Raw genomic sequence first — 27,829 nt, forward strand, 5'->3', positions numbered from 1 at the left:
CGGGCCCAGAGAGTGGTGCTGAACGGTGCTGCATCCAGTTGGCAGCCGGTCACTAGTGGTGTCCCCCAGGGATCAGTGTTGGGCCCAGTTCTATTTAATATCTTTATTGATGATTTAGATGAGGGGATTGAGTCCACCATCAGCAAATTTGCAGATGACACTAAGCTTGGGGGAAGTGTGGATCAGCTGGAAGGCAGGAGGGCTCTACAAAGGGACTTGGACAGACTGGAGTGATGGGCTGATTCCAATGGGATGAGATTCAACATGGCCAAGTGCCGGGTCCTGCACTTTGGCCACAACAACCCCATGCAGCGCTACAGGCTGGGCACAGAGTGGCTGGAGAACAGCCAGACAGAGAGGGACCTTGGAGTTTGTATTGACAGGAAGCTGAACATGAGCCAACAGTGTGCCCAGGTAGCCAAGAAGGCCAATGGCATCCTGGCCTGTATCAGGAACAGCGTGGCCAGCAGGTCCAAGGGTGTGATTCTGCCCCTGTACTAAGCCCTGGTGAGGCCACACCTTGAGTACTGTGTCCAGTTCTGGGCCCCTCAGTTTAGGAAGGATATCGAGGTCCTGGAGCGGGTCCAAAGGAGGGCAACTAAGCTGGTGAAGGGACTTAAGCACATATCCTATGAGGAGAGGCTGAGGGAGCTGGGGCTGTTCAGCCTGGAAAAGAGGCTCAGAGGAGACCTCATCACTCTCTACAACTACCTGAAAGGAGGTTGTAGCCAGGTGGGGGTTGGTCTCTTTTCCCAGGCAACTCTCAGCAAGACAAGAGGACACGGTCTTAAGTTGTGCCGGGGGAGGGTTAGGTTGGATATTAGAAAGAATTTCTTTACCGAGAGGGTGATCAGGCATTGGAATGGGCTGCCCAGGGAAGTAGTGGATTCTCCATCCCTGGAGATATTTCAAAAGAGACTGGATGTGGCACTCTGTGCCATGGTCTAGTAACTGCAAGAGTAGTGGATCAAGGGTTGGACTTGATGATCTCTGAGGTCCCTTCCAACCCAGTCGATTCTATGATTCTATGATTCTTTTCTTTTCTAAAGGCTTGTTTAAGTGTCTTTATTTTGATTCTACAGGGAAAGCTCCACCAAACCTGCCTCAAGGTGTACCTCCCTTGTTACATAATCAGTATATTGTGGGACCTGGAGGACTTCTGCCTGCCTACCCAGTAAGCAATTTAATTGTTCCTGTCCTTGATTGCTTAACCCTTGGTGAAAGTGGGCTCTCCAGACCTGCTGCTGTCTATGCCAAGGCATTTCTGTTGGAACATGTTGCATCTGGACTTATCATTCCAAATGCTGTAGAATGTATTCAGCAAGGTTTACTGTTGATAATAAACTGCAGAACTGTTGGTACAGACCTGATTGGCTGCTGTTGAAGCTAAATGTGTGTTGCTATGGTTTTCAGTGGTATCAGGTTTTAGGTCCTTTGAGTAAAATTAGACTCATTCAGATTTGTGTTACTGGTTGAAATGTGCCAATGTGTCCTGTCTGCCATACTTTGAAAGACTGCAGATAGATTTTTGATGTCTGACCAGGATCAACATATTTTTGCTTATCTCTTTTTTTAATCAGAAACTATTCTAATAATTTTTCTGTATCCCACTGAATGCAAGGGGATACTATAGGTTGTTTTTGTGGTCTGGTCATTAAAGTCCTGCTGTTCTCAGAAGTAATGATTGAACCAAAGAAGGTTGTTGCTCCTACCCCCAAATTTGGATGTCCTGTAGATTTTTCACAAGTTGATGAATGAAGATGGGAAAGTCATACTCTCCTCAGAGGATTGCTGTCATCAAGAAACATCAGAGTGACAACCATTTTAAGCTTATCTCTGTTAGCCTTAAACTGCTACAGTGTGCCATGATAGCTCAATGTAATGAATAGCTGTACACTGTACACCTTTAAAATAGGTCAAACTCTATTCAAATCCCCAAAATGGTCAGCATCAGAGAAAAGTGTTGTTATGATGTTTTATTTTTATCTGTCTTTAAGCAGATTTATGGTTATGATGATCTCCAGATGCTTCAGTCCAGACTGCCAATGGTAAGTAATTGGCTTGGTTTATTTAATATTAAACAAGTTCTATTCCGTGTTGATCATTTGTGCAACACAAATTGGTTCATTTGATGGTGAGTAAGAGCTCATGTTCTATATTCTGTTTTTTAAATATTCTTTAGGTGGCATAAATTGATATAGAACAATTGTTGCATCATGCATTCATCCATCTGTAAATAGAAAGGCGTATACATAAATGTTGGGAAGGATTTCTGGTCAATTATTCATGCAATGATTGTGATTTCTGGATGTTATTTTTTTTAATTGTGTTTTGAATTTGTTGTAGAAATGAGGCAACATTAGGTATATGGGAGGCAGTAGGTTGTAGGAATATTTATCTTCTATGTGCTGGCCCATTTACATCTAGAAAATGAAAGTGGTGAGAGTCCCAAATGTAAGTCTTCATGGCTTCCTGGGAAGCTTCCAGCAGTGAGAGGTACTGGTGGTTGCTGATACTGTGCAAATAGGGGTTTCCCCTGAGGTTTCTTTTTAAATTTAATTTATTTTCTTAATGTGTACGATGATGCTATAAATTCTCACTGTGTTGGTTTTCTGTTTGTTTTTTGGTGGGGGTTTTTTTGTTAGGTTTTTTTTTGGTTGGTTGATTTGTTTTTTCAATTTTTTTTGTGTGTATTACATTGGGATATGCTATCTTTTCTGATAGTCTGTTGTGGGCTACCTGTGTAGTAGAGATCTTAGAAATATCTTAGCTGGTGTGTGTAGTACCTAGCAAACTGCTTGGAGGAGCTTAAATCTATTATGTCAGATCCTTTATCATTTTTCAGTCCTTTTCTCTCTCACCTTCTGAGTCTATTCCTGATATTTCGGTTTTGATTTCAGGCACCTTCTACTGTGTTCTAGGTTGATATGGTGCTGGTTTTGGTAGTGGGGGAGGGGCCCCAGGGGTGGCTCCTGTGAGAAGCTGTTGAAAGCTCCCCCATCTCCAATGCGATTAACATATTCAAGAAGGGGAAACAGAGGTTATAAGACTTCAGGGCAAAGGAGAGGAGGAGGAGAGAGGAATATCAGGATGTGAGAGCAATGATGGAGCAGAGATACCAAGGCTGGTGAGGAAGGAGAGGGAGAAGGTGCCTGAACAGAGGGGGAGTGAGTGGCTGTGTGGTCCTTTGTTATCGGATGGGCCTAAACCATGACATATTTCATGCCTTCTGTAAGTCAGGAAATACTCATGTTGTTTGAAGAGCAGAGTATCCCTTCTGATGTTTTCTATGGGTGGTTACACAGTGCAAAGATAACTGGACTGATTACAGTTGTATTTTTAATTATTTTTGTTTCGAATGTGTGTATGCATAGGTGTGTGGGATAGGGATATGCAGTGTTGATATTGTTTTCCCCTACCTGAGGGGCAGTAGGAATAATTGCAATCCTTAGACCTTGTTCTCATGTGGATTTAGTTAATTTTTGTTTGTTTTATATAGGGGAAAATACTAGTATGTCAGTTCCAGTTCATATTCACCAAGTCCTGTTCAGATCTCTTCTCCAGATCTGCTTTTTGTGTCATTTTCCTCCGAAGGAGACAGTAGCGCTGCTTTTGAGTAAACTGCAAATACTTCTAATAGGAATTTGTGTTTTGTGAAGTGATTCATAACAGAGCCAATGAGATGGAATTATCTGGGAAGGAAAGGATGATGAAATATGGCACCATTTCAAGTTATAGAAAACACCTGCAATACTAAGTCTTTGTCAGATTATTTTATGTTCAGTGATGGAGGATTGGGTGTAGGAGATGGGAGTGATACATAGAAATGCAGCAAGGTGGAAGATACTGTCAACTCTGAGAAAGCATTTGACGTGCTGGGGATTTTGCAGAGGCAGGTATGAAGGAGGATGCTTTTCCAATGTTGAATATTGTGTGAAAATGGATACATTAGTGGTTAAAGCATTAACTTTTGATGGATTGGAGGTGATAAGGAGTAAACCATGAGAATTAGGAGGATAACCACTTAGTACGGTACTATCCTGTTACGGTTCGAAGTAATTTATAATTTTTTGATCTGTGAGAACGAAGTCCAACCACCAGGAGTTGGGTGCAAGCATAAAGTTTTATTTGACAAATTACAGGCCAAGTGATATAATCCAATGAAGATATGGCAAAATATGTTGCGAGGCAAAAGAGAGAGAGAGTTTAAAGAATGAGGGAGAGAAGGGAAAAGAGTGAGAGGAAAAGAATGAAGGAGAGAGACAGAAAGAGGGAGAGAGAGAGAAAGATCACCACCCACGGATAAATTATATACCAGTACTACTGTACTAATATGTATAAAACATCCACTAAAAAAATAAAAAAGGATGAAAGGTTAAACAAACACTATTTTAAATTTTTTTAAATATTCTATTTATTAATGGTACCAACATTTTCTTCATTCATCCCAATCAATTGTTTTGTGCACACCACTTTGGAGACTACTGGTCTGAGGGCTCATGTAACATAGCTTAAATAAATTTTTCAGTGTTCTGGTTTGAGCCAGGATAGAACCAATTTTCTTTCTAATTATTTTACTTTTCATCTAAGTCTCTTCTAAGTAGCTGCACTTGCTGAAATGAACAGCAAATTTCTCAGTCAGTGTCTGCTTCTAGGACTGGTAACGCTCAATGTTTATAGTTTCTGCTGGAGAATGGTATGCAGAAAGGCTCTTGCTTATATTTGTTCCTATAGAAACCAAGGTCATTGCTTGGTTCTGCTAAAATACTTATGCTCTGGAAATGAAAGGGTGGAAAAGGGGTCACACCTGTGACCCTCCTTGCACCCCCATACGTGTCACACAATATAAATCAGGGATCAGGAGGGTCAAGCTCTCTTTGTCCATGGCCAGCGTCCTGGGAGGATTCTGTCAGTTCATCTGCCTCTGATCCCAATCCTTGCCCTCCTGAATCTGTGTGTTCCTGCATCCATCTCCCATCTGCTGCTGACGCCAGGAACCCAGCCTGGGACTTTTACAGAGCCTGCCCTGCAGCCTCAGTGGTGGTGATGTGAGCATTACTGGGGGTGTGTGTGCAATATTGGTCTTGTATATATTGGTACAAATGTCATTATTTTCCTTAGTTTCCAACCCATAAGTCTCTCTCCCTTATTCACATTCTAGGAAGGGAGAGGGGTTAATAGAGAGCATCTGTCATTCCTTTAATTGCTGGCCCAGCGTTAACCCTTGACATCCAGTCATCAGGTGGTAGCTCTCTTTCTTAATTTTTTTTATGTTTGTGCCCTTTTTCCTAGCTAATGTTTTTACTTTTAGAAAACAGGGCATGGTACAAGGGTAAAATGTTTAGACTTACATCCACATTGTGTCCTGGCCTTACCCCAGGTCTTTGGCCCCTGATGGTCTGTTGCTCTTCCAGATGCAGTCTTGCTTTAATATGACAGTTCAGAGCTGAGGGTTGGGAGGGGAAAGCATTTAGTTGTTGCCTTTAACTTACCTTTACTTATTAAGAGATTAAGTATGTTTATATGATATTAATAATACCCATAAAATAGGTTTATTTTGTAGTTCAGGATACAGGTAAATCTTCAGCTCTGCTGTAAGCTATAAGATCAGCTTCTGCCCAACCTTCTTTTAGTTCTTGCTTTTTAAATTTTCTTACATGTATAATACAGAGTTCATAATAATACAGAGTTCAGTCCAGCTCTGTTATGGTTTCAACTATTAATAAAGGATGTAATCTCTTTCTAAGGATTACTACGGAATTACATTCCCTGCTCCTGCAACCTTGACAGGCAGAGATGGGAGCCTTGCTAGCAACCTGTACTCAGGTGAGTGTTATTTAAAGACAAGGATGGTGGCTGGTTACTAAATGAAGGTCATCCTGTCATTACTGAAAGAGCAGTCATTTTTCCCTTCTGTAACCAGTTAAACTCATCAGTCCAAACTAGTTAAACAAGAGCATCTCCCTCTCAACCCTGACATAATTTTCTTAATTTTGTTTTATTCATAGTATTGGTCAGTAATTCATATGTGACTTCTTCTGGGAGTAAGTTAGATAGCCTTTGAGAATTAGTGCAAAATTGTTATGAAATTTTGGTGCTTTAAAAAGCCCTTCTTCATTTCTGTTCTTGCTCTTCAGTTTATCATCGTGCAAAGATTACATTAATTCCATCCAAGATTTTTAGCTAGGGGGTTTATTTCCCTGCCATCTGATTACAACTTAAAACTGTAGCCATAGGAGTTATAATTTCTATAATGCCAGTATTGTGTTATACCTTTTGGTTACCAACATAAAGGAATACTAGTTGTGAATGAGATAGATGTGACTGATATATGTTACCTTCCTAAAAACACATGAACATGCTGCTTTGTAGGCTGCCAGAAAATGCAAGTGTTCAGGAGTTTTCTGCTTTGTAATCGCTTCTCTCAGGAGACTGCTTTGGCGTTAATAACTAGATTTACTTTCCTACTTCTTGAATAAGGTGGCTTGTGATGCAAGCCTTACTTTCTTGGCCTTAAGCTACTGTCTCCAGAACTTTGGTGGTGTGAGGAACTGGACATCTGTCTAGTCATGCTTGACAAATAAACAGACACTGACAAAAATATGCCCATCACTGCCTGTAAATCCTAACTTGCTTTCAGCCCGTGAAGCTTAGCTAATCAGTTTAACCGTCAGGAGAATCACACTTCAACCCAACAACCATTTGCTTTTTGGCTCTTTACCATAATTCTGCATTTGGCATGTTTTATTGCAATGATATGATAGTAATGAATCTACTCAGACTGTGTGAAATGGTATTGGTATCTCCATTTTATCAATGGATTAACCAGGGCACGGAGTTCTGTGCCATGAACAAGCAATGTCCCTGTGGCCATCATGAACAGAGACTGGGAGAGTTCTTCCCATGAACAACTGCAGCTTTTCAAGTGTAGGATGTGCTCTCTTCTGTAGTTGTCTACTTGTATTTGGAGGATTTAAATTCTTTGAATCCTCCACTTTTGGAGTAGCTTTGATAGCTTTTCTGATTGGTTCTTTCTTTCGCAGGTGATGTTACAAAATTCGGACGTGGAGATTCTGCCTCCCCTGCTCCTGCTACCACACTTTCCCAGCCACAGCAGAACCAGACACAGACTCATCATACAACTCAGCAGCCCTTCCTCAACCCAACTCTGCCCCCAGGGTACAGCTACACTGGGTTACCTTATTACGCTGGTGTGCCTGGTGTACCCAGTGCATTCCAGTATGGGCCAACCATGTTTGTAAGTGTGACAGCCTAAACCGTAATCCTTCCTTCATGCCTCTCTGGTTTTACTTTCTCCAGCCCAAACCTTCTACTTCTTGGAATCACAGGCTGATTTGGGTTGGAAGGGACCTTTAAAGATCATCTAGTCTGACACCCCCACCCCCCCCTGCCATGGGCAGGGACAGCTACTAGACCAGGTTGCTCCAACCCCCTCCAACCTGTCCTTCAGCACTTCCAGGGAGGGGGCAGCCACAACTCTCTGGAGCCTTCTCTTCTCTAGGCTGAACAACCCCAACTCTCTTGGCCTGTCTGCATAGAAGTGCACCAGCTCCAGATCATCTTCATGGTCTCCTCTGGACCCACTCCAACAGCTTCATTCCAACAGCATGAAAAAACTAGCTGCAGTCTCTTCCCCAAGAAAATAGGAAGTTTAAAAGGCCAGAACTCATGGACTCCTGCTCAGGTTACTGTAAATAGCAGACAGTTACAGCTCATGGACTCAGTCTTTCTGAAAGCCCATAGCAGCATCTGGAGAGTCAAAGGCAGACCCAAATCTGAGTCAGCAGGCCAAGAGTTTCTAGAAAATCCTTTTGAGGGATGGAAGAGACCCCAATAAATCAGAGAGCAATGCTGGTAGTTTTAGGAGAGAGAATGTTATTTGGGAAGGGTTGTGCTCCAGGCAGAAGGGTAATTGAGTCTATTTTAGGGCCTTGTAGGATTGTGTTTTATGAAACAGCCTCAGGCAGGAGTTGGTGTTTCATTTGATTCTGGAGGGAGAGCACTGTGGTTGCTCCTTGGGTTTGTGGGTAAGAATTTGCTGTTTACAGTCAGCGTATGAAAGAAATATGTAGCCTGTTCTGAGACAAGGTTGCACTGCAGTCAGAGGAATGGCTCTAGCAGAAAATTTGGGGCTTGTACAAAGCCACTACAGCAAGTTATTGCTGGAAGCATGAATTGCATGTCCCATGACATCCCAGTGCTCCCAACTCCAAATTAAATTTCCCATGTGAGGAGGAGGTGCCTTCCCCATTGGATCGCAGAGGGAGCTTGTGTTTTGCCTGTTTCCCAGTTAACAGCGCTTTTTATTCCCTTCCTTTGTCCAGGTACCTCCAGCATCTGCTAAACAGCATGGAGTCAACCTGAACACAGCATCTACTCCTTTCCATCAAGCGAGTGGCTATGGGCAGCACAGCTATGGAACAGGTATGCTTACCACTGCACTTGTCATGTGAGTGTCTGCAGAGCTGCTTGCACACTGTAACACCTTGTCTTGTACACACCAGCAGGATATGATGACTTAACACAGGGGACAGCAGCTGGAGATTACAGCAAAGGAGGCTACAGTGGGTCATCTCAAGCACATAACAAATCTGCTAGCACTGGACCTGGAAAAGGTAACGTGAGACTTTAGGTTGCTCTTGAGTGGTATTTCGTAGGGCAAACTCCCAGTGCTGTACAGTCAACACAGCAGCCAGCCCTAAACAGAGTCCTGATCCATGCTGTTTCTCCATCTCCCATATACCAAATGCTTTTTTAATGGCCCAAGTGTTCCTTCTAAAACCTCATGGCTGAACTTTGCATAAGGATTTGTTTGGCTGATGCACAGCTTTGTCCACTATTATACATGGGAGAAATGGTGAGCTGTTTCCTCTGCCAAAGCTTTCTTTGCTGAAGAATAGTGGTCCTGCATCAATGCCACGTTTTTGAAGCCTAAGCAGTTGGATTCTGCTGCTGAAATGGTCTACCAAATAAAGACTAGATTCTGAGTTTCTTGTTAGGCACCTGATAAAGCTGTGTGTTAGGAGTGAGCAAGGCAGTTCACACATCTCTGGGCTGTTGTTTCAGCTGCTGTCTGTACACCCTGTAACTCATCACATTGTTTCATGCCTGGAAATGTTTCCTTTGTAACTGTAAAGGCTGAAGAATTTATACAGTTTATATGAAAGCTTTATTCTGAACATGTTGGTTAGACCTGAGAAATGTATACTGAATTGCTTAGCATTATCTAGTTCATCCTTGGGCTTAAACAAATACCAAGCATTTACTGTGCATTTGAAATACCAACTGGGATGTCTTCATCCAAGAGCTGATCACACTCTCCTCTGTGAAGAAGAGATCCCTTCTCCCAGTCCTTGCCTTTGCCTTCTGTGACATGGACAGTGTGGCCAGGGCCCTTATTGGTGAAATGTCCTCAGCCTTCTCCATATCCCACATGACCAGGTCTCCTGTTTCCTTCTGGAGAGGGCCCACATTTTCCCTGTTCTGCCTTTTATCACTGATGTACCTGTAGAAGTTTTGTTACCTTTGATGTCCCTGGCCAGATTTAATTCTCTCTGGGCTTTAGCTTTCCTAACCTGATCCCTGGCTGCTTGGACAACTTCTCTGTCCCTGCTTCCACCTTCTGAAGACATTCTTTTTACATCTAAGTGTGTCTAGGAGATCCTTGTTCATCCATGCAGGCCTCCTGGCATTCTTGTCTGCCTTCTTTGTTGGGACACATTTCTCCTGGGCTTGGAGGCGGTGATTCTTGAATATTGACCAGCTTTCCTGGGCTCCTCTTCCCTCCAGGGCTTTATCCTATGGTACCCCACCAAGCAGATCCCTGAAGAGTTCAAAATCTGCTCTCCTCAAATCCAGGGTAATGAGCTTGCTGTGTATCCTCCTTGTTGCCCTAAGGATCCTGGATTCCACCATTTTGTTGTTGCTGCAGCCAAGGCTGCCCTTGAGCTTCATGTTGTCCACCAGCCCGTCCTTGTTGGTGAAGACAAGCTCCAGCATAGCACCTCTTCTTGTTGGTTCCTCTACCACTTGGAGAAGGAAATTGTTGTCACTGCACTCCAAGAATTTCCTCAATTGCTGGTGCCTTGCTGTGTTGTCCCTTCAGCAGATATTGGGGTGGTTGAAATCTCCCATGAGGACCATGTCCTGTGAAAGTGAAGCTGCTCCTATCTGTCTGTAGAGGGCCTCATCTGCTCGATCATCTTGGTCAGGCAGCCTATAGCAGACTCCCACTGTGATATCACCTGCCCCCGTCTTCCCTTTAACCCTGACCCATAAGCCCTCCATCAGCTCATTCATCCATCCCCAGGCAAAGCTTCATGGACTCCAGCTGGTCATTGACAAAGAGGGTGACACCCCCTCCTCCCCTGCCTGTCCCACACTCCAGTCATAGGAGTCATCCCACCACGTTTTAGTGATGCAAATAACACCATAGCCGTCCAGGCATGTGCACGTTTTTAACTCCTCTGGCTTATTTCCCATGCTGTGTGTATTTGCATAGAGGCATTTAAGATGGGCCCCCATTGAAGCTGCCTTCCTGGCTGAGATTATACTCTCCTTCATTTTAGGTTTTCTCCTGTTGTCCTGTGATCCTTCTCCAGGCCCAGGGCATCTCTTACTGGCATTGGCTTCAAAGTGGTGGTAGTGGGATGGATTGAGGATCCCCTCTCCCAGCAGCTCTAGTTTAAAGCCCTCTTTATTAGATTGGCAAGCCTATTGCCAAAGATGCTCTCCCCTTTCCCTGAAAGATGAACCTCATCAGCCCCTAGGAGACCAGGTTTCTTGAAGTGAGTCCCATGAGTCTAGGAAGCCAAAGCCTTGAATGTGGCACCACTTCTGTAACCATTTATTGATTTTTCCCAATGTGATTTGACCTTTCAAGCTTATTCCTTTCCCAATGAAAAGACTATCTGTGCTCCCAAGTCCTTCACTGCTGCTACCAGGGCTCTGTAATCTTTTTTTCTGATATTCAGATTGCTTCTGGCTGTATCACTGGTACTCACATGAAACAGCAGGAATGGATAATAGTCAGTAGGATGTACAAGTTCAGGTAATCTTTCAGTGACATCCCTTATGTGAGCCCCTATGCAAGTTTTATGCAAGTGAAATGATTAGAGACAGTCTTTATAAGACTGTAAGTGGCTGGTTTGAGAGTCACCTTCCTGGTGAGTGTTTCTGAGCCTGTTGTGGCTCCAGCCAGTCCAGATGGAAGCCAGCCTGAATCAGTAATATTAATTCTCTCAGGGCAGAGGAGCATTGCAGACCTTACCCTTCTGCAGGATGTAAAAGGACAAGGTCTCAATTGTAAAGCAAATGTTAAGTCTCATTGCTCAGTGCTCTACAGGAAAGCTCTTGAATGTTCAGTAGAGATAAATGCACCCCTACCCCTAGGGTAAAATTGGCTTTTTGTCAGCTTAAACAAGTAGTGCAGCCAGCTGCTGCCTGGTGAAGTGCATTTGAATCTAAGCAATAACCACTGGGTCATGGATGTGGGCTGGTTTCCTGCTTTGAAGCAGGAGTGAGGAACTGAGCCCTTTCTTCTGTTCTCATGTGGGATGCTGGGTGTCTGACAGCATGGAGAGCTCCACCAAGCTGGCTGGCAGCAGCATCAGCAGCAGCTGTGGACAAAGGTACATCCACTGAGGCTACGGGAGGTGCTGAGAGCAAAGCACTAGGGCTCAGGGGGGGTAGGTGGTTGTTGACTTTTTCATTGTTGATGGCTTTTTTTTTTTTTTTTTTATTTTGCTTTCCAGGTGTTTCTGTGACATCAAGTAACACAGGTGTATCTGATATCAGTGGCTCCGTCTATAACAAGACTCAGGTGAGCAAGGCTGCACTCTTTCCTGTGGTCTGAGGCTAGGCTGATGGCTTCCCCTATGGAGTGCTGGTGGCTGGGGCCATTCCCAGGCCAGTTGGTTTTAGGATTAGCAGGCTGTGGTATTTCTTATGCCTCTGTTTGCTGATGGAGAGGATTCTTGCCCTCTATCCCATCGCTTCTGCCATGCCAGCTCCTGACAGCAGCTTCTGGCATAGGTGCAGCACTCTACGCTGCCACACATGTTCTGTATCCTGGGTGCAAATGAAATGGGATGGCACTAATGTTTTTAGTCAAAATAGCCCCCAAAGGGGAGTCAAGAGGCTGTTTGCTTTTCACTAGCAAGACCAGTCTGTAGTGCCTATCCCTAACTCCTGAGGGTCCCTGTCCCACGCTTTCCTGTCACTGTTGCTTAATATACAGCTTCTCAGGGAAAGCAGAAAGCACTTTGATAAGCTGCAATGTGCAGTTGGGCTTCTGTCCAGCTCTTGTTTTCCCATCTTTGCACCCTTAGCTGGGGGAATCAATGTCTGGCTGTGATCTATGCTTACAGGTAGGAAGAACTTACACTCTCAGATCCATGCTTAACATTAGGGGTCAAGCTTTGTCCAGGGGAGGGAAATCTTATTGCAAGTTCTTGTTTTTTTGTTGGGCCTCCCTGGGTAGGTTGAGCCTGACCCCCCTCCCTGTTTGAAGGACTGATTTCAGGCAGCTGCTGCCATCCTATGTCTCACTGAGTAGAAAGAGGTCAGGGGGAAAAAAAGGAGCACGGTAGGCATTAGTGCGGAATTATGGCTAACAGGAGCTGAAACTTGTCTGCTGAAGTGATCACAGGTGTGACTTATCTTGCTCATGGGGTATGTGAAAGGTTCAGGTGATGTGTGTTTGGGCCACTCTGATTCTTTTCTAATCGCTGTGGGGGCTGCTTACACCAGTCTCTGATGCTGTCCTCCTCACCTCCCATACAGACATTTGACAAGCAGGGATTCCACACTGGCACACCCTCTCCTTTCAGCCTGCCCTCTGCTCTTGGATCAACTGGGCCCCTGAACCCTGGTGGGGCCCCAGGTTATGCTCCAGCCCCATTTCTTCATATCATGCCTGCACATCAGCAGCCTCATTCCCAGATACTACATCACCATCTTCAGCAAGATGCACAGGTGAGTTGGCCCCTTCCACATCTACAGCATGCCTAAGGGGAGATTGCACCTACTTGCATTCCAAAAAGACCCTACTGGAATGCAAAAAAAAGGATTTTGTTTCCTTCTGGCTTTTGCTTTGCTCATTGGGAAAGGGCCTTGACAATGATTGCAGACTGACAGACTTGATGCCATTGACCGGCTTGGGGAGGGAACCACATGAAGTTCAGCAAGGAGAAGTGCAAAGTCCTGCCCCTGGGGAAGAACAACCCCATATACCAGTATATGCTGGGGGCCAAAGCAGCTTGGTGTAAAAGGCCCTGGGGGTTCAGGTGGTCACCATTTTGAACATGAGACAGCAATGTGCCCTTGCCACAAAGGTGGCAAATGGTATCCTGGCCTGTATTAGGCAAAGTATTGCCAGCAGGTTGAGGGAAGGGATCCTTCCCCTCTGCTCAGCACTGGTGAGTCCACACCTGGAGTTCTGTGTCCAGTTCTGGGCTCCCCAGTATAAGAGATACATGGATGTAGTGGAGAGTCCAACAAAGGGCCACAAGGAAAATGAAGGGACTGGATCATCTCTCCTATGAGGAAAGGCTCAGCCTGGAGGAGAGAAGGCTCCAGGTAATTGTCATTAATATATATAAATACCTGTAGGGAAAGTGTAAGGGGGGGTGGAGCCAGGCTCTTCTCAGTGGTGCCCAGTGACAGAACCAGAGGCAATGGGCATAGAATGAAACACGAGGTTCCTTCTGAATATCAGGAATCACTTTTTTACTGAAATGGTGACCAAGCACTGGCACAGGTTGTCCAGAGAGGTCATGGAGTCTCCATTGTTGGAACTGTCTGGATATGGTCCTGGGCATCTGGTTTCAGGTGACCCTGCTTGAGCAGAGGAGGTCCTTGCCAGCCTGTGATTCTGTGAAGAGGCTATCCTGATGTGGGGTGTGGAGAGATGGGCTGTGAGGTGTGAAGCCAAGGCAGGTGCTGCTGTTCCCTGGCTGCAGCAGGAGAGCAGGACGTTAGCACTTGTAACTCTGAGGGAAAAATCAAACTCCTTGCAGGTTGCATGTTGGCTCTGATTTCTGATTTGGTTTCTCCAACCCGTGCATTTACTTTCCTCACTGCAAATATTCCCTGAACGAAACATTCTGCCTTAGAGGCCAGAAATAGGAAATTATTTCTCTCTCCAAATGTGTGACATTCTTGGCTGGTGCACTGCCTCCATTCACCTTGAGAGCTACTTTGCTGTCCCCAGTCCTGCTCCTCCTTTGTGCTTGAACCTGTTTTGGGTGAGAGGTTGTGGGATGGTGTGTCCCTATGCTCCTGCTTGGTGTCTCTGTAGCTGTTTGTCCTGGATTGCAAGTCGCAGAGATGTTAAAGAGCAGAAACAGATCCATTTGGGAGGGGGGAGAATTGCTCCGTTGGTGGGTGTCAGGGCTTTCCCTGGGGGTGGAAGCTCTTCTGCTAAAATACAGACAGGCTTCTCTTCCTGGGAGTGCTTAGTGCTATGGCAGCTGATGCCCATGTCTCCTTTCTTTCCAATTTCTAGGCTGGATCTGGCCAACGCAACCAACCCAGCACCATGCAGCAAAAGTCTCAGGCTACCAAAAATGCCTATGGCACTTCTCCATACTGGACAAACTAAATCCAAAACCAGGGAAGGGGGAGAGAATGAAAGGAGAGGAGGAGAAAAATCAAAAGAAAAGAGAAAACAAAACAAATAAAAGCTGAAGCCCATTTCTGTAATTATTAGGAGAAGTAACTGCTCAGCCAAACATCTGTGTGGGGAGAACTGCAGCTAGCCAGACATCCTCTGATGCACCTGCTTCTGCTTTGAGTTGCTGTTGTATGTAATATATTTATGTATGTATTTGTAAATGTAAGAGCCTAAATGTGGTTTTCTGCATCTTGCAGCCTGATTTATTTTCTTTGTAGGGAAAAAAAATATTTCTTCTCTGCACTGGGGCATCCTTGTTTGGTTTTTTTTAAGCTATATAACTGTCAAACTGACTTTTATGGGGGGCTGGAGCCCATTTATTTAATACAGTTCTCAATTCAGGCAAATAAGGAGCCCTACCCCCTCCTTCCCAAAAAAAGAATCAAAATGTGTCTTGTTGGTTCGATTTCTGCCCCTGGCCCCCCAATATAACTGTTACTTTAAAGAGAAAAGGGGGGGGGGGGGAGGGAAGAAAAAATTTTTTGTGGGCCTTCCTCTTTTTTTCATCTTCTCCTTCCCTCCTATTCTGGAAGATGAACTCTTGTGGGCAGTTTGGTCACTGTGGCTGTGAGCTGCACTTTCACCTTTTTATTTTTCAAATTTTAAATAATAATAATTAAAAGGAATTTCTTTTTTTTTTGGTTGGGGTTTTTTTGTTTCTCTAGCAAGAGACTTTGGATGGCTCAGTGTGTCGTGGAACACCTCTTTTGCATCATTAGAGGCAAAATTTATGTAGTGGTTTCTTAACTAAAAGTATAAGCTGCGTCTTGTACTTCTTTGCCCTGAGCCACCCTGACCAGGAAAGACAGAGCTGCTGTATGGAAAATTCACCTGTCACTCTCTGCTTTTTTGAAAACAAAAGACCCTGGAGGTAACTACTGGTCCTTCTTGTTCTGCACCAGCACGGTGAATGTTTGATGAGTTTATTTTTAGTCCTTCCTTCACCTAATAAAGCTCTAAGCATATCACTGGTGTTTGTATGCATTTGCAAAGTCTTCAAGAGCATTTTTGCTTTTACAGTCTGTCCCTTTCCACCTGCTCCTGCAACAAAAGCTGAGCTGGGAGGGTAAGAGCAGCAGATGGGGCTGCAGGGGAAGCTGAATACCATGACAAAGGTGAGTGCACCTCAGCGCTAGAGAGTTCACAGGCACTCGTGGCAGGAATGGGATCCTGGGCAACACCCCGACTCCTACCATAAGCATCACATCTCTGCCTTTGGTGTCCTGGCATTGTGCTCTGAATCCCTGTGGAGCATCTGGGATATAGGTAAGGAGGGAGTATAGCTGCAGCACTTCCCTCCCTTGCTTTGCCCATGAAGTCCATGGCCTCCACTAGAAGGAAGGTCAGTGGTGAGAGCTTCTGAGGGCTGACTACTGCCCCAGGCTCATACACACAGCTGAGGAGGTAGGCAAATGTTTCAAGGAGAGCAAAAGTCTTACTGCCTATGTTTACAAGTGCTGCACCCAGGGTCCAGAAGCAGCTGGGAGTGACAAAAGCTGACACTTGAGACTGGTGCCAACACATAGCAGCCCCAAGCCTTAGGTTTGTTGCAGAGCAGCTGTAAGGAAGATACCTTCACAAGGACTTCAGCCAGTGCTTCTCTACTGTCCCCAGCTGTACAACTTGCATCCTTGGCAGTGGCTGAGGGTACATAAAGGTAGTACTTCCATACCTGGAGGTGATGGGCTATGTTGCCCTCTGCCCCAGCACAAGGTAACAAAGGCAACTCTAGCACCTTCCTAACTGCTTTGGGATGCTGCTCCCAGGCAGCACCGTGCAGTCAGCCACACAGTTTCCCCCTCTCTCCAGGCAAGACTAAACAGGACGTTTTTCCCATTTCCCTGCACTGTAGGCTCCAGCAGCAGGGCTCTTTTTGCAGAAATTTCTTCCTGCCCAAGTAGGAGGGTAAGCTAGAGAGTTTGTTCTGCCTTTGATACCACACCTGCTCAATGAAGAAGCTACTGGTGGCTCTGGGCAGCCCAGTGCTATAGGAGTCAGGCAAGAGATACAAGTAAGCCTGAGCAAAGTCAGAAGGCCCAGACAGCACTCTCACTCCCATTCACTGATATAGAGATGCCTCTGGGAATGCAGCTCTGAAATGCCATTGCCGTTCCTTCAGCACAGCTGTGAAACCAAGGCACTCAAGTCAACTACATCCTGTCCAACCACATAAGACTCAACAGTGCCAACTGTAGCAAGTACAACTTCTGTACACTTATCCCACTAATTTTAGCTTGACTGCAGCAGCATGGCACCTCAAAACCAAACTTCTTCACTCAAGCTTGAAGGGCAAGCACTCTGAAGGGTGCAGTGATGACCTAAATTCCTCTGCTAGCCTCCTGCATGCAGACAAAGCCCCCCCTGGCCCAGCAAACAAGCTCCCCCACTGTCTTGTCTGATTTCAGAAATGCTGTGCTCGTGCCCTGCTAGGGCACCAGGCACCAGCAACATTTCAGCCCTATGGCAACAGCAGCTTTGCCCTATCCTGCATCTCTGCAGCAGTCACATGAGACTGTGAACCATCTTCCCCCTGGGTCTCCATTTGCTGATTTAGGAAGACTAAATATAACAGCAAAACTCATGGACTTTTGCCAAAGTACTTTAAATCAGTCTTCTGTTCAGGCAGGCAGATGTCAATGAGCACTTTTATTTTCCAGTAACCTTATAGATATTTATGGATAGGCAATGATATGGGAACAGCACTGACCTTGTAAATAGCTATTTGATGCTTTAAATAACCCATGTAAATAAAACAGCTCAATTAACAGAGAAGTAACAGTACAGGGATATTTTAATTTCATTTTTATTAGTAGATGTGCAGAAAAGACAAAATATAACTACTGAAGGGGAAGACAACACAAAAATGCATCAGTTCTTTCTGGTAAGTTATACTTTGGGGGGGAAAAAAGGAAAACGTCTGGGATTTCAGCTAAGAACACTAAGAAATCTCATGTACCCTGCTGGTTTCAGAATGGTTGAAAACTGTGGTTTGAAATGTAAGTGCTAATATTGACTGAGACAGGAGAAAAAGTTTAAGAAAAAACGCAGAAGGCATAGGTCAGGTAAACATTTTCTGTGATTTTTTTTTTTTAATAGTTTCAAAAAGACCCTCATATGTCAATTTGTATCAGAAAAGGAAATAAGCAAGTCAACAAGCCATGACACTGCACAGGACAGTAGGGAAGAGAAATTCATCTGGTTAATGTAGTAGCTCTCAAAATAGGGTGCTTTTTACCTTTAAAAAATAAACAAACAAAAAAAAACCCACCAAAAAAAGGTAAGAGAAGAGTCATGATAATGCATCTTACAACATCAAGCCTGAAAATACAACTCACTGGACAGTATACAGTGAAGACTGTCAAAAGTACAAGGGCTGAAAGATGCAGTATCATTTCAACCCAAGTAATCAGCACAGCCAGTGTTGCCTTACTCCTTCACTCCCTAACATCGCCCCCCCCTCCTCCCCCCAAACCTGGAGGTTGGTGTGCCTGTACTGGTGTGACCCCAAGACCAGTATTGCAGCCAAGAGTGCCAGGTGTCCATTCGCCAACACTAGTGCTGTGAGTGAAGCTGATGGGGGTGGGGTGGGGTGGGGGGTGGTGTTTGTCCCACACTATCACTAGATGCAGTGGAGTCCCACTGCCATCTCCAAAAAAGCACCAGGTGCCGGCAGTCCTTGCTGGAAGGATGAGCTGAAGCAGGAGGGGTCGGGCTGCCTCCCCAAGTAACAGGCAAACAAGCATGCAGACTATTACAGGGCATCATCAGTTGGGCTGCCTTTACTTTGCAGGGGGCAGAGGGCTGCATCACCCTGGGGCAGAGATCAGGGAGACACATCTACCTTGCTCTTGTCAAACAGAGCCTTACCAGCCTTGCTCCTCTCCCCAAGGGCTTCCTTCCACTCCTCTACCTCCAAGCAGCACACTTTGAGTTTGCCCATTCTCATCCTCCCCATCAACCCAGGACACAGCCCCCACAGATGGTCACAGAACAATGTTTACTTCCACCAAAGCACCCTTCAATGGACCACACCATTGAAAACCCTGAGATATAAGAAAGGGAGGCATAAACAAATGTACAAGCCCACATATCTTAACAGGATAACTGCTTCTGTACCTGTGGGGTACAGAGGTTCTCACGAAAGCAAGTTCAGCAACTCAGATCTGCTCCTGGAGGTGCCAGGGCTCAGCCCAGAAAGGCAGGGCTGGTTGCTGATTAAGGGCTCATGCAAAAGGTGAATTCAGGCCATTGCACCACAGCTGAACAAGAGCACACAGCAACGGGGTGAAAGTGTTGAGGAACTAAGGAAGAGGGTTTTGCAAAGACCAGCATGCAGCCCCTCCCCCCTCCCCCATAGGGGAGGGCCCTAAGGTCTGCCAAGAGCTCCCAAAAAAACCATGCAGGAAGCCTAACTCAGTGCACCAGCTTGAACCATGCTACTAAATAGCCTGGAAAACCCTGCTGCTGGCCTTCTCTTCCAGCCTGAAGCACTCCAACACCCTCACCTGTGGGGCTGTACATGCTCACCCAGGCCAAATCCAGCTAGGCAAGGGAGAGTTCTGGAGACTGATGCCTTGAAGAGTAGTGAAGGGAAAAGAGATCTGGGGGTGCTAGTGGACAGAAGGATGATCATGAGCCAGCAATGCTCCCTTGTGGCCAAGAAGGCCAAGGGCATCCTGGGGTGCATTAGAAGGGGGGGTGTGGGGTGTGGCTTGTACGTCGAGAGAAGTTCTCCTCTCCCTCTATTCTGCCATGGTGAGGCCACATCTGGAATATTGTGTCCAGTTCTGGGCCCCTCAGTTCCAAAAGGACAGGGAAAGAGCTTGAAAGAGTCCACCACAGAGCCACAAAGATGATAAAGGGAGTGGAACATCTCCTTTATGAGGAAAGGCTAAGGGAGCTGAGGCTCTTCAGCTTGGAGGAGAATGAGGGGTGACCTCATTAATAAATACATAAAGGGAAAGAGCCAGGAGGATGGTGCCAGGCTCTTCTCAGTTATGCCCAATCATAGGACAAGGGGCAACAGATATAAGCTTGAGCATAGGAAATTCCATATAAACACAAGCAGAATTTTTTTTTCACTGTGAGGGTGACAGAGCCCTGGCACAGGCTGCCCAGGGAGGTTGTGGTCTCCTTCTCTGGAGACATTCAAAACCCACCTGGACACGTTCCTACATGACCTCCTGTAGATGACCCTGCTCTGGCAGGGGGGTTAGACTTGATGATCTTTTGAGGTCCCTTCCAACCCCTAACTGGCTGTGAGTCTGTGATTCTGCGAGCCCAGCACACAAACATTCTCTCTGGCCTGTGCCCCAGCCAGCCCAGTAGGCACCAGAGGCAGCTTTGACTTCTGCCAACCCCACAGAGCTGCAGCAGGGTTGCATTTACCAACACATGGGCTACATAAGAAACAAAGAAGGCTCAGGCTAGCACTGGACTTAGGCTGCAGGAAGTAAGGGCTGCTAGTGAGCACTAGAGCAGGAGGCTATCAGTCTATCCCACTGCCAAAACCAAGTTCGGGATGAATGCTGGCCTGCTGGGTAGTGGCATGCACATGTTTTCCTTCCAGAGAGGGGCAGCTGGCAGCAGATCACAGCAGCACAGCTAAACTGAACTTTTTCAACCCCAACCTAGTAACCTAGTCTGTAAAAAACCAAACAAAACAGCCCAGGTCTCAGTTGTACAGACATGAAGTGTTAAGTGTTTATTTTAGAGTTCATATCACAAACCTCTTTCAGAGACAAAGCTGATTGTGCCCTCTGGGGCTCCAGGGGCCAGCTATTTCCTAACTTGAGCAGGCTGAAAAGGAATACTGTACCTTTCAGTAACATCCCATCAAGCTCAACACACACTAGCTTTACACCCTCCGCCCCACACCTTATAAAGGAAAAGCCACCACCACAAAGCTAAATGAATGTACACACGCTATTACTGTAAATGGAGCAGCTAACCCTTGGCTATTTGTTTTGTGTGGATTTTTTTTTTAGAACCATCAAATGGTTCAGGTTGGACATTTAAGTCCGTCTAGTCCAACGCCCCACCCCCTCCTCCGGCCTGCAGTAAGCAGGGACATTTGCAACTAGATCAGGTTGCTCAGAGGCCCATCCAACCTGACCTGGAATGTTTCCAGGGATGGGGCATCTACCACCTGTCTGGGCAACCTGGGCCAGGGACTCACCACTCTCATTGTAAAACACAGCACTTGAGCTCCTGAAAACTCAGCTTCCAATGGTTTTGTTCCAGCTTTAAATACATTAAACATCTCAATGCAAGACAGTATTTAATTCAAGAATCTAAACATGAGGAAACCTGTTTTGCTGTGAGAATTTTGTAGAGGAGTGAAAAGGGAAGTTTCTTTTTTAACAAGAAATCATAATACAATGATAAAAGGGTTAAGAATGCAAGAATTCAGACATTCTAGGTAGGGTCTCTAACAGGTCCATAAAACAGGAGCAAACAGGAGATGAAGATTTTGGTTTTTCCCCCCCTCATTTTTTTTATTTGGACTGCTCCTAGGTTACCACTTCTCTCTTCTGGCCTGGGTCAGCAGGGCAGTACAGGGGCATAGAGGGAACAGGTCAGGACTCCTCATTGCCAGAATCATCGTCATCATAACAGTCGGCATCTTCCTCCTCCTCCTCTTCATCATCAATGTCATCATCATACAAGTCGTCATAAAGCAAATCTGAACTGTTGTCATTGGAAGGCACTTTAGTTTTGATGCAGTACTCTGCCAGCGTAGTGGGGACCTTCACACCATCCTTCTCTGCCTCTGCTTTGGTAGCCAAAACCTGTTTCCTGAAGGGAGGATGATCCAACAATGTGAGCAGGGCTGTGTGCCAGCAGGAGCATGGTTCAACTCCCCACCTCTCTGCCAGCCCCAGCCCTCCTGGCAGCTCAGTCAGGATAGCTGATTGGCTGAAGCAGCACAAGCAGCACTAGAAACATATTTAGGTCCCACAGCCCCAGGGCTTGAGAGCATTCCAAGGGTGTTTGCAGCACACACACTCTCAGCAACATAAGAAATCAGTTATTCTACAGGACTCCACATTAAAGAACTGATAGAGCTCAGAGTAAATTCCATTACATTTGTTACAGAAGCGGTATTCAGAGTTTTCCCAAGATGACTTCTTGAAGTGGGTTAAGAGATGCCCTCCACCACTGATGACTCTACCCCAGCGTGCTCAAAACTACAATTCCCACAAGCATTTGGCAGCTCTGAGCTCCCACTGAAGAGTAAGAGCAGTCTGAACACATGCCTGCACCCAAAGATGCAGCTGTAACCCTGGCACTGCCTGGAGATGGCAGGAAACAAGTATTTTCCATCACCCCCGGACAAGCTCTAACTGCTGTCTCCTGGCAGCATTCAGGCTGTGAACTGTTGTTGGTCTGTGTTGCCCCCCAGCAAGGAGAAGGGCCTTTCCTTTCACCTCCACTAACCTGCTTAGCACTCTGCCATACTGTTTATGGAGTACATCCAGCTCCACTGAAGCCAATGGATGTGGAGGGGACTAAGACAACCTCATAGCAAGGCTCCTTGCACTGCTCAGGCCAGTGACTGACTGTCCTGCATAACTCCAACTAGGGGTATATCCTGCACACACAGCTAGTAGAGTCAATTCAGATGTGGCCTTGCCTCAGGCAAGCATGACAGTGGTCCCACTGCAGTATGGGCTGCCCATCTGCCACTCTACAGCAATCATGGCTCAAGTTTACATCACCTCCCTACAGCACTTGATGAACCATGAACTTCTCAAAGGACAGTCAAGACTGAATAGTGATTCTGGCTAATCAAACCCAGCTTCAAAAGAACTTGCCAAATCCTACTGATATTCCTTTGAATTGGAGGGACAAAGTTATGATTCATAAGTGCATTAAGCACAGAATTAGTAGGACCAAAGTCAGTTCAAATGAAATCCCAAGCAATACAGGCAGTACTCAAAGGCAAGCAGGAACTGGTATTTACTAGCAGCCAATAGTTTTTGCAGAGCATCATGCCAGATGAGTCTAAAAAAGAACAATTCAATGACAGATCAGTCCGGTCCTCCTGCTCCAGAATTTTGCATCACTTGTGTGCTGAAAATCCTACAGGGACATGAAGCATGCAGTTGAAATAAACCTGTAAAATTCCTTTCCAAATGAGTAACCACAGTGAGAAGCCGGTTTCAGCAAATTCTGTGAGCAACCTGTTCCATGGGATTCAAAGCAGGAGGCTGGTAGCACAGCATCACATATGGCAAAGCTTACCTTATGATTTCAGCATACTCCTTGTCTTTTCCTTTACTGTCCCTCCATTTCCTGAACATGACTGACGCATCCACATTGGCAGGAGAGAATGTGTTGGGCTCATTAAGCAAAGAGATTACACTCAGTAAGATAGTCCTGAAAAAGGCAATCAAAACAGCAGAATCAGAGCTAATGCATTCATGGATTCTAGATGCTGAAGAGCTTTTTAGGTGATGCATCAGAAACTTGTTTAAAGTCAAAAGTTAAGGGTAATTAAGGATAACAACTGAAGTGAGAGCAGCTTTTTATGAACTTTAAATCCTGGCCATTGGTGTAGGTAAGGTAACACAATACAAACCTCAAAAACCTAATCTAACAATAGACTAGCATGTCTATGCACATGCTTGTGATGGGGAAGTAGACAAAGCTCACATCAGACCAGAATTTGGCTTTTCCATACCACCCATGGATGCTTCAGGGTTGGAAACTTGCTTGGTGAGCTTGTTCCTCATGACATTTAGTCTCCCAGCAGAAATCCGGCTCTTTGACTATCCTGTATAGGGAGGACCACTGTGACCCAACGCCATCAGATGAGGCTACATTGCCTTCCCTGTTCCACAGCATGTTAAGAGGTTGAAGCCATGGCCAGCCCCTATGCCATTAAGTCTGCTGTAGCAGCACTTGAGCAAAGCAAGGGGAAGACAGTGCAGATGTTTTTCAATACCCAGGCAAGCTGCCAAGGGCCCAGAAGGATTCAGCTGCTGGTACTCCGCAAAGCCAGCGTGAGCCAGTCATGTAAACCCGGGCAGACAGCCTTCCTGGATTTCTAACAGCAGCATAGAGCTGCTAGCTGCCCCAATCTGCTAGCCTTTACCAGGGCAAATACTACTTCCTTCACCTAGATCGTTCTCCTGCTGATGTAAACACTTTAAAAATTTTTGATTCTTGAGCAAGAATTATTTAGGTTTTTTTTTTTTCTTTAAGCTCACATATCAAAAATGCTCCCACATTAACATATCTAAAGACTGGCAAACAGGACAACAAATTCCTGGTGCCTGACATCTGGCCAGACGTCGCGAATTTAGCATATCTTAACGAACTGATAAGGTAATTTTCGGGAAGTATGCTCAACTCCAAAAAAAGCCTTTTTTATGAATAACTCACACAAAAGGAAAAAAGAGGGGGACCCGCTCTCCTTTGCATTATAAAAATCCCCCAGAAAGAACCGAAAAGCAGAAGCCAGCATCAGCAAGCAGTCCTGAAGGCACAAGCGGCAAGCAGCTTTCGCAGCGTCCTGAATTCTACACCCCACACACACTCCGGGAGGCGAGCACGCGAAAGAAAGGAAAAAAAGAAGCGGCGACACGGCTTTTCGACTGCAGCGGCGGCGCGGTAACACGACTCCTACCCCCCCACCCCCCCCCCCCCCCCCCCGCTAGGACCAACTAGCGGTGAAACATTTTTAATTACCCTCTCGTTTCTTCCTTTCTTTCCTTAACAACTTGTCTCTCAAAAAGTAGCGAATTGTGTTTACCCTTTCTTAACTGTGAAATTTTGTTTTCCCTTCCCTAAAAATAAATCCTTGTAACTTGTTAAGTGTAAAAACGTGTTAGCTTGCAATTTTATGCCTCATCTCTGAAGCAGAGGCTGAGAAATCCTCATAATCAAAATATAAAATAATAAGCGGATCACGACACCTGCATTTCCTACAACCCTTTGCGCTTCAGAGATTCATCTCTTTGCTGCTCACACAGAGCTACAACCAGCACAAAACTCAAGTCCCATCAGGCAGCTCTACATACCCAGCCACCTAGCTGTACCTACCACTGCAATAGCTTCACATAACCAAACCATGTGGTACAGTTGATATGCTGGAGGGGAGGCCATCCAGAGGGACCTTGACAGGCTGAAGAGGTGGGCCCATGCCAAGCTCATGCAAAGTTCTGCACCTGGGTCGGGGCAATCCCAAACACAAATACAGGCTGGGTGGAGAATGGATAGAGAACAGCCCTGAGGAGAAGGACTTGAGGATGATGGTTGACAAGAAGCTCAACATGAGCTGGCAATGTGTGCTGGCAGCCCAGAAACCAACCGTGTCCTGGGCTGCATCCCCAACAGTGTGGCCAACAGGGAGAGGGAGAGGATTCTACCCCTCTACTCTGCTCTCATGAGACCTCCTCTGCAGCTCTGTATCCCCTGGCACAAGAAAGACATGGAGCTGTTGAAGTGAGTCCAGAGGGGGGCCACAAACAGGATCGAAGGGCTGGAGCAGCTCTGCTACAAGGACAGGCTGAGAAAGTTGGGGTTGTTCAGCCTGGAGAAGAGAAGGCTCTAGAGAGACCTTAGAGCATTTTCCAGTACCTGAAGGGGCTACAAGAAAGCTGGGGAAGGACTTTTGACAAGGGGCTAGAGTGATAGGACGAGGGGGGGGAATGGTTTCAAACTGGAAGAGGGGAGATTTAGATGAGATTTTAGGTAGAAATTCTTTCCTGTGAGGGTGGTGAGACACTGGAAGAGGTTACCCAGAGAAGCTGTGGCTGCCCCATTCCTCGCAGTGTTGAAGGCCAGGTTGGATGGGGCTTGGAGCAAACTGGTCTAGTAGGAGGTATCTCTGCCCATGGCAGGGGTGTTGGAACTAGATGATCTTTAAGGTCCTTTCCAACCCAAACTATCTTTCCACCTATGTTCAAGGTGGTCTAGCTGGCAACAGTTTTCAATTTAAATGGAAAGGAAGAACAAGATACAAGGAGTAAGTTTTGAAATACAGCAGTACAGAGCAACTGATTTGTGGAACTTGATTAAAGCAGACTACAGGCCCAGCTGTACTTGTGTTGATTTAGGGGCACATTCAGAGCAGCATGTGCTGAGCACATCTACCAGATCATATATCTGAGCTTCAATTCCAGGAAATGCTTGATCATTTGAATGCCAAGATTATTGAAAGGATTTGAAACAACATTTGTGTCTTGCTAGACTGTTCAGCACAGCTATCAGGAGAGTCTTACACAATTTACTATCCAAGTGATAGAATTCAGCAGGAAAACGAACAGCAGCCCTAGAAAAAACTGGTCAGACTGGAATGATGGGCAGAAGAGCAACCATCTTCTACTTCATCTCAAGAATTCATCTAAGATTTCATTTTCAGCAAACATGCTGTAAAGCCAGCATGTCAGCTCCAGCATCATTGCATCAGCTCTACTGTAGGAAAAGTCTAGGGAAGGCCAAGGACAGGAATTCATGTCTGGATTTAGCATCTACAACACTTCCATCAACAAAGTGAGAAGTCAGTTTCCACTGCAGTGCCTCAGACTCCTAAGTCAATGCAAAGCTACTTAAATACACCAAGGCTCTATTAGAGGCTTTCTGCTCTACTGACCAGTGCATTAGATTGGCTTTACAGTTAGAGAAAAGTTAGTTAGATTTAGCTTTTACATTTATCAGTGCTGATACCTTGAGAGCTAGACAATCTCTTCCAACTCAAACCCTACTGCTCTGAGTAAGCAAGGTGAATAGGAAAGGATCCCATCACATGGGATCTGACAGGACCAAAACCACAAAAAAGTTCAGCCACACGTGACTGAAAACATCCTTGGCATCAAATACAAACTACGCTGGACTGACTACAGACTTACCCTCTCTAGTACTGTCATGGATCTGTTTCTCCCTCAGGCGAGGTTGTTCTAGCATGTTGTTTCATGCAAGTTGTTTGCGTGAAGAGTGGGGATTTCAAGCCCACTTTATGCTTTCTTACATCCCCCCACCCCATTCTGGGATACAGTGTGTTCAGCTGCCATGCCATTTGAGAGTGTTTACTGTGCTGTTGTCTTCAGAGTCCCTTTTTTATCAACAGAGGAGAAAATCCAGTAGAGGCTCAATGAATCAGACCTGTTAAGTGCCTTTTTTTCTCCATGTATCAACAGAAGGCTCAGGCACAGATGTATTTAATCTAAACTAAAACAGACATTATGTAGAGTGGCTGGGGCTCCCAACCAGCACATCCTGTTATATACCTTGTTGAAAAGGTTTTCTTTTGGTGTTCCAGGTACTATCTACACTGTAGCTTCTCAGAATCACCTTTAGAGGTACACAGATTTGTTCTAGCACATTTTTATTCTCCAGTATAAAGTAAGAGGTTTTGGCTTAGGGTGTACTGACAGTAATGTTAGATCTGGACAGTTTCTGCAACCAGCTCAATGTACTAAAGCAGACAAAAAAGCCAACAAAAGTGGGCATTCTCATGAAATAAAGAAATAACACAGGGCATTGCCTATCTTCACAAGATACAGATGTTCCAACATCTTGAATACTGTGCTCCATTCTAGTCTGTGCACCTCAAAGGACAGTGAGGCCAGGGGAGATACAGAGAAGGGCAACTAAAGTGAGCCAAGTGCCTCAACCCCTAAGCTCTGCCCCCATTTCTTCAGCTTTATGGTAATGTGAGAAGAAAAGCAGTATTCTCTGCCACACAAATCACAGCTGCATTCATTCACATCTTGCTGGATGCTTGCCATATTTACTTATGATTGCCTCATCTAGCTCTGGGTGATGGGAAAGTCCATATTGACTTTTTAAAAAAAATCATGAGCATGCTTAACACTGTTAGAGGCAGAAGCATAGGTGCTCTCAAAGTTGAAGAATAACATTCCCCCCTCCAGACACTTCCAGTCTTCTGTAGTAAACAGTCAACATTCAGCAAGATTTACAAAATTCAGCAACTGAAGAGAAGGTTGTGCATGCAGCTCAATACAACAAGCATGCTCCCCCCCTGCATCTTCAGCCCTGCTGCCTCCTGTCCAACACTCCAAAGTCTTGCAAAACCAGATGGGACCACAGAAAGATGCACTTCTATTGGCACTTAGCCCAACAGGTGATGTTGGCAGAAGGCTAAGAGTTAAAGACAAATTTCAT

At 45.5% G+C, this 27,829-nt stretch overlaps 2 protein-coding genes across 3 annotated transcripts in view; one reads left to right on the forward strand and one right to left on the reverse strand.

Annotated features, from left to right (window-relative positions):
* LOC103537500 (ubiquitin-associated protein 2) overlaps positions 1-15,668 on the forward strand; it is a 132,285-nt gene extending 116,617 nt beyond the window's left edge. The window contains exons 20-28 of one of the 2 annotated variants that reach the window (XM_030468296.1): positions 1,083-1,174; positions 1,998-2,048; positions 5,748-5,826; positions 7,044-7,258; positions 8,346-8,445; positions 8,526-8,636; positions 11,775-11,842; positions 12,805-12,996; positions 14,528-14,699. In XM_030468296.1, coding sequence (XP_030324156.1) covers positions 1,083-1,174; positions 1,998-2,048; positions 5,748-5,826; positions 7,044-7,258; positions 8,346-8,445; positions 8,526-8,636; positions 11,775-11,842; positions 12,805-12,996; positions 14,528-14,623 — 1,004 coding nt within the window. In that variant the 3' untranslated portion in view covers positions 14,624-14,699. Of the gene's footprint in view, positions 1-1,082; positions 1,175-1,997; positions 2,049-5,747; positions 5,827-7,043; positions 7,259-8,345; positions 8,446-8,525; positions 8,637-11,774; positions 11,843-12,804; positions 12,997-14,527 lie in introns of both variants that reach the window. The other variant, XM_030468297.1, reaches the window with a different exon arrangement.
* Positions 15,669-17,774: 2,106 nt separating this feature from the next.
* LOC103537518 (ubiquitin-conjugating enzyme E2 R2) overlaps positions 17,775-27,829 on the reverse strand; it is a 75,787-nt gene continuing 65,732 nt past the window's right edge. The window contains exons 4-5 of the mRNA XM_030468304.1: positions 22,943-23,077; positions 17,775-21,493 (exon numbers count right to left, since the gene is read on the reverse strand). Coding sequence (XP_030324164.1) covers positions 21,274-21,493; positions 22,943-23,077 — 355 coding nt within the window. The 3' untranslated portion in view covers positions 17,775-21,273. The remainder of the gene's footprint in view (positions 21,494-22,942; positions 23,078-27,829) is intronic.

The sequence above is a fragment of the Calypte anna genome, chromosome W (genome assembly GCF_003957555.1).
Source record: "Calypte anna isolate BGI_N300 chromosome W, bCalAnn1_v1.p, whole genome shotgun sequence".
In the NCBI taxonomy this organism is placed as follows: domain Eukaryota; kingdom Metazoa; phylum Chordata; class Aves; order Apodiformes; family Trochilidae; genus Calypte; species Calypte anna.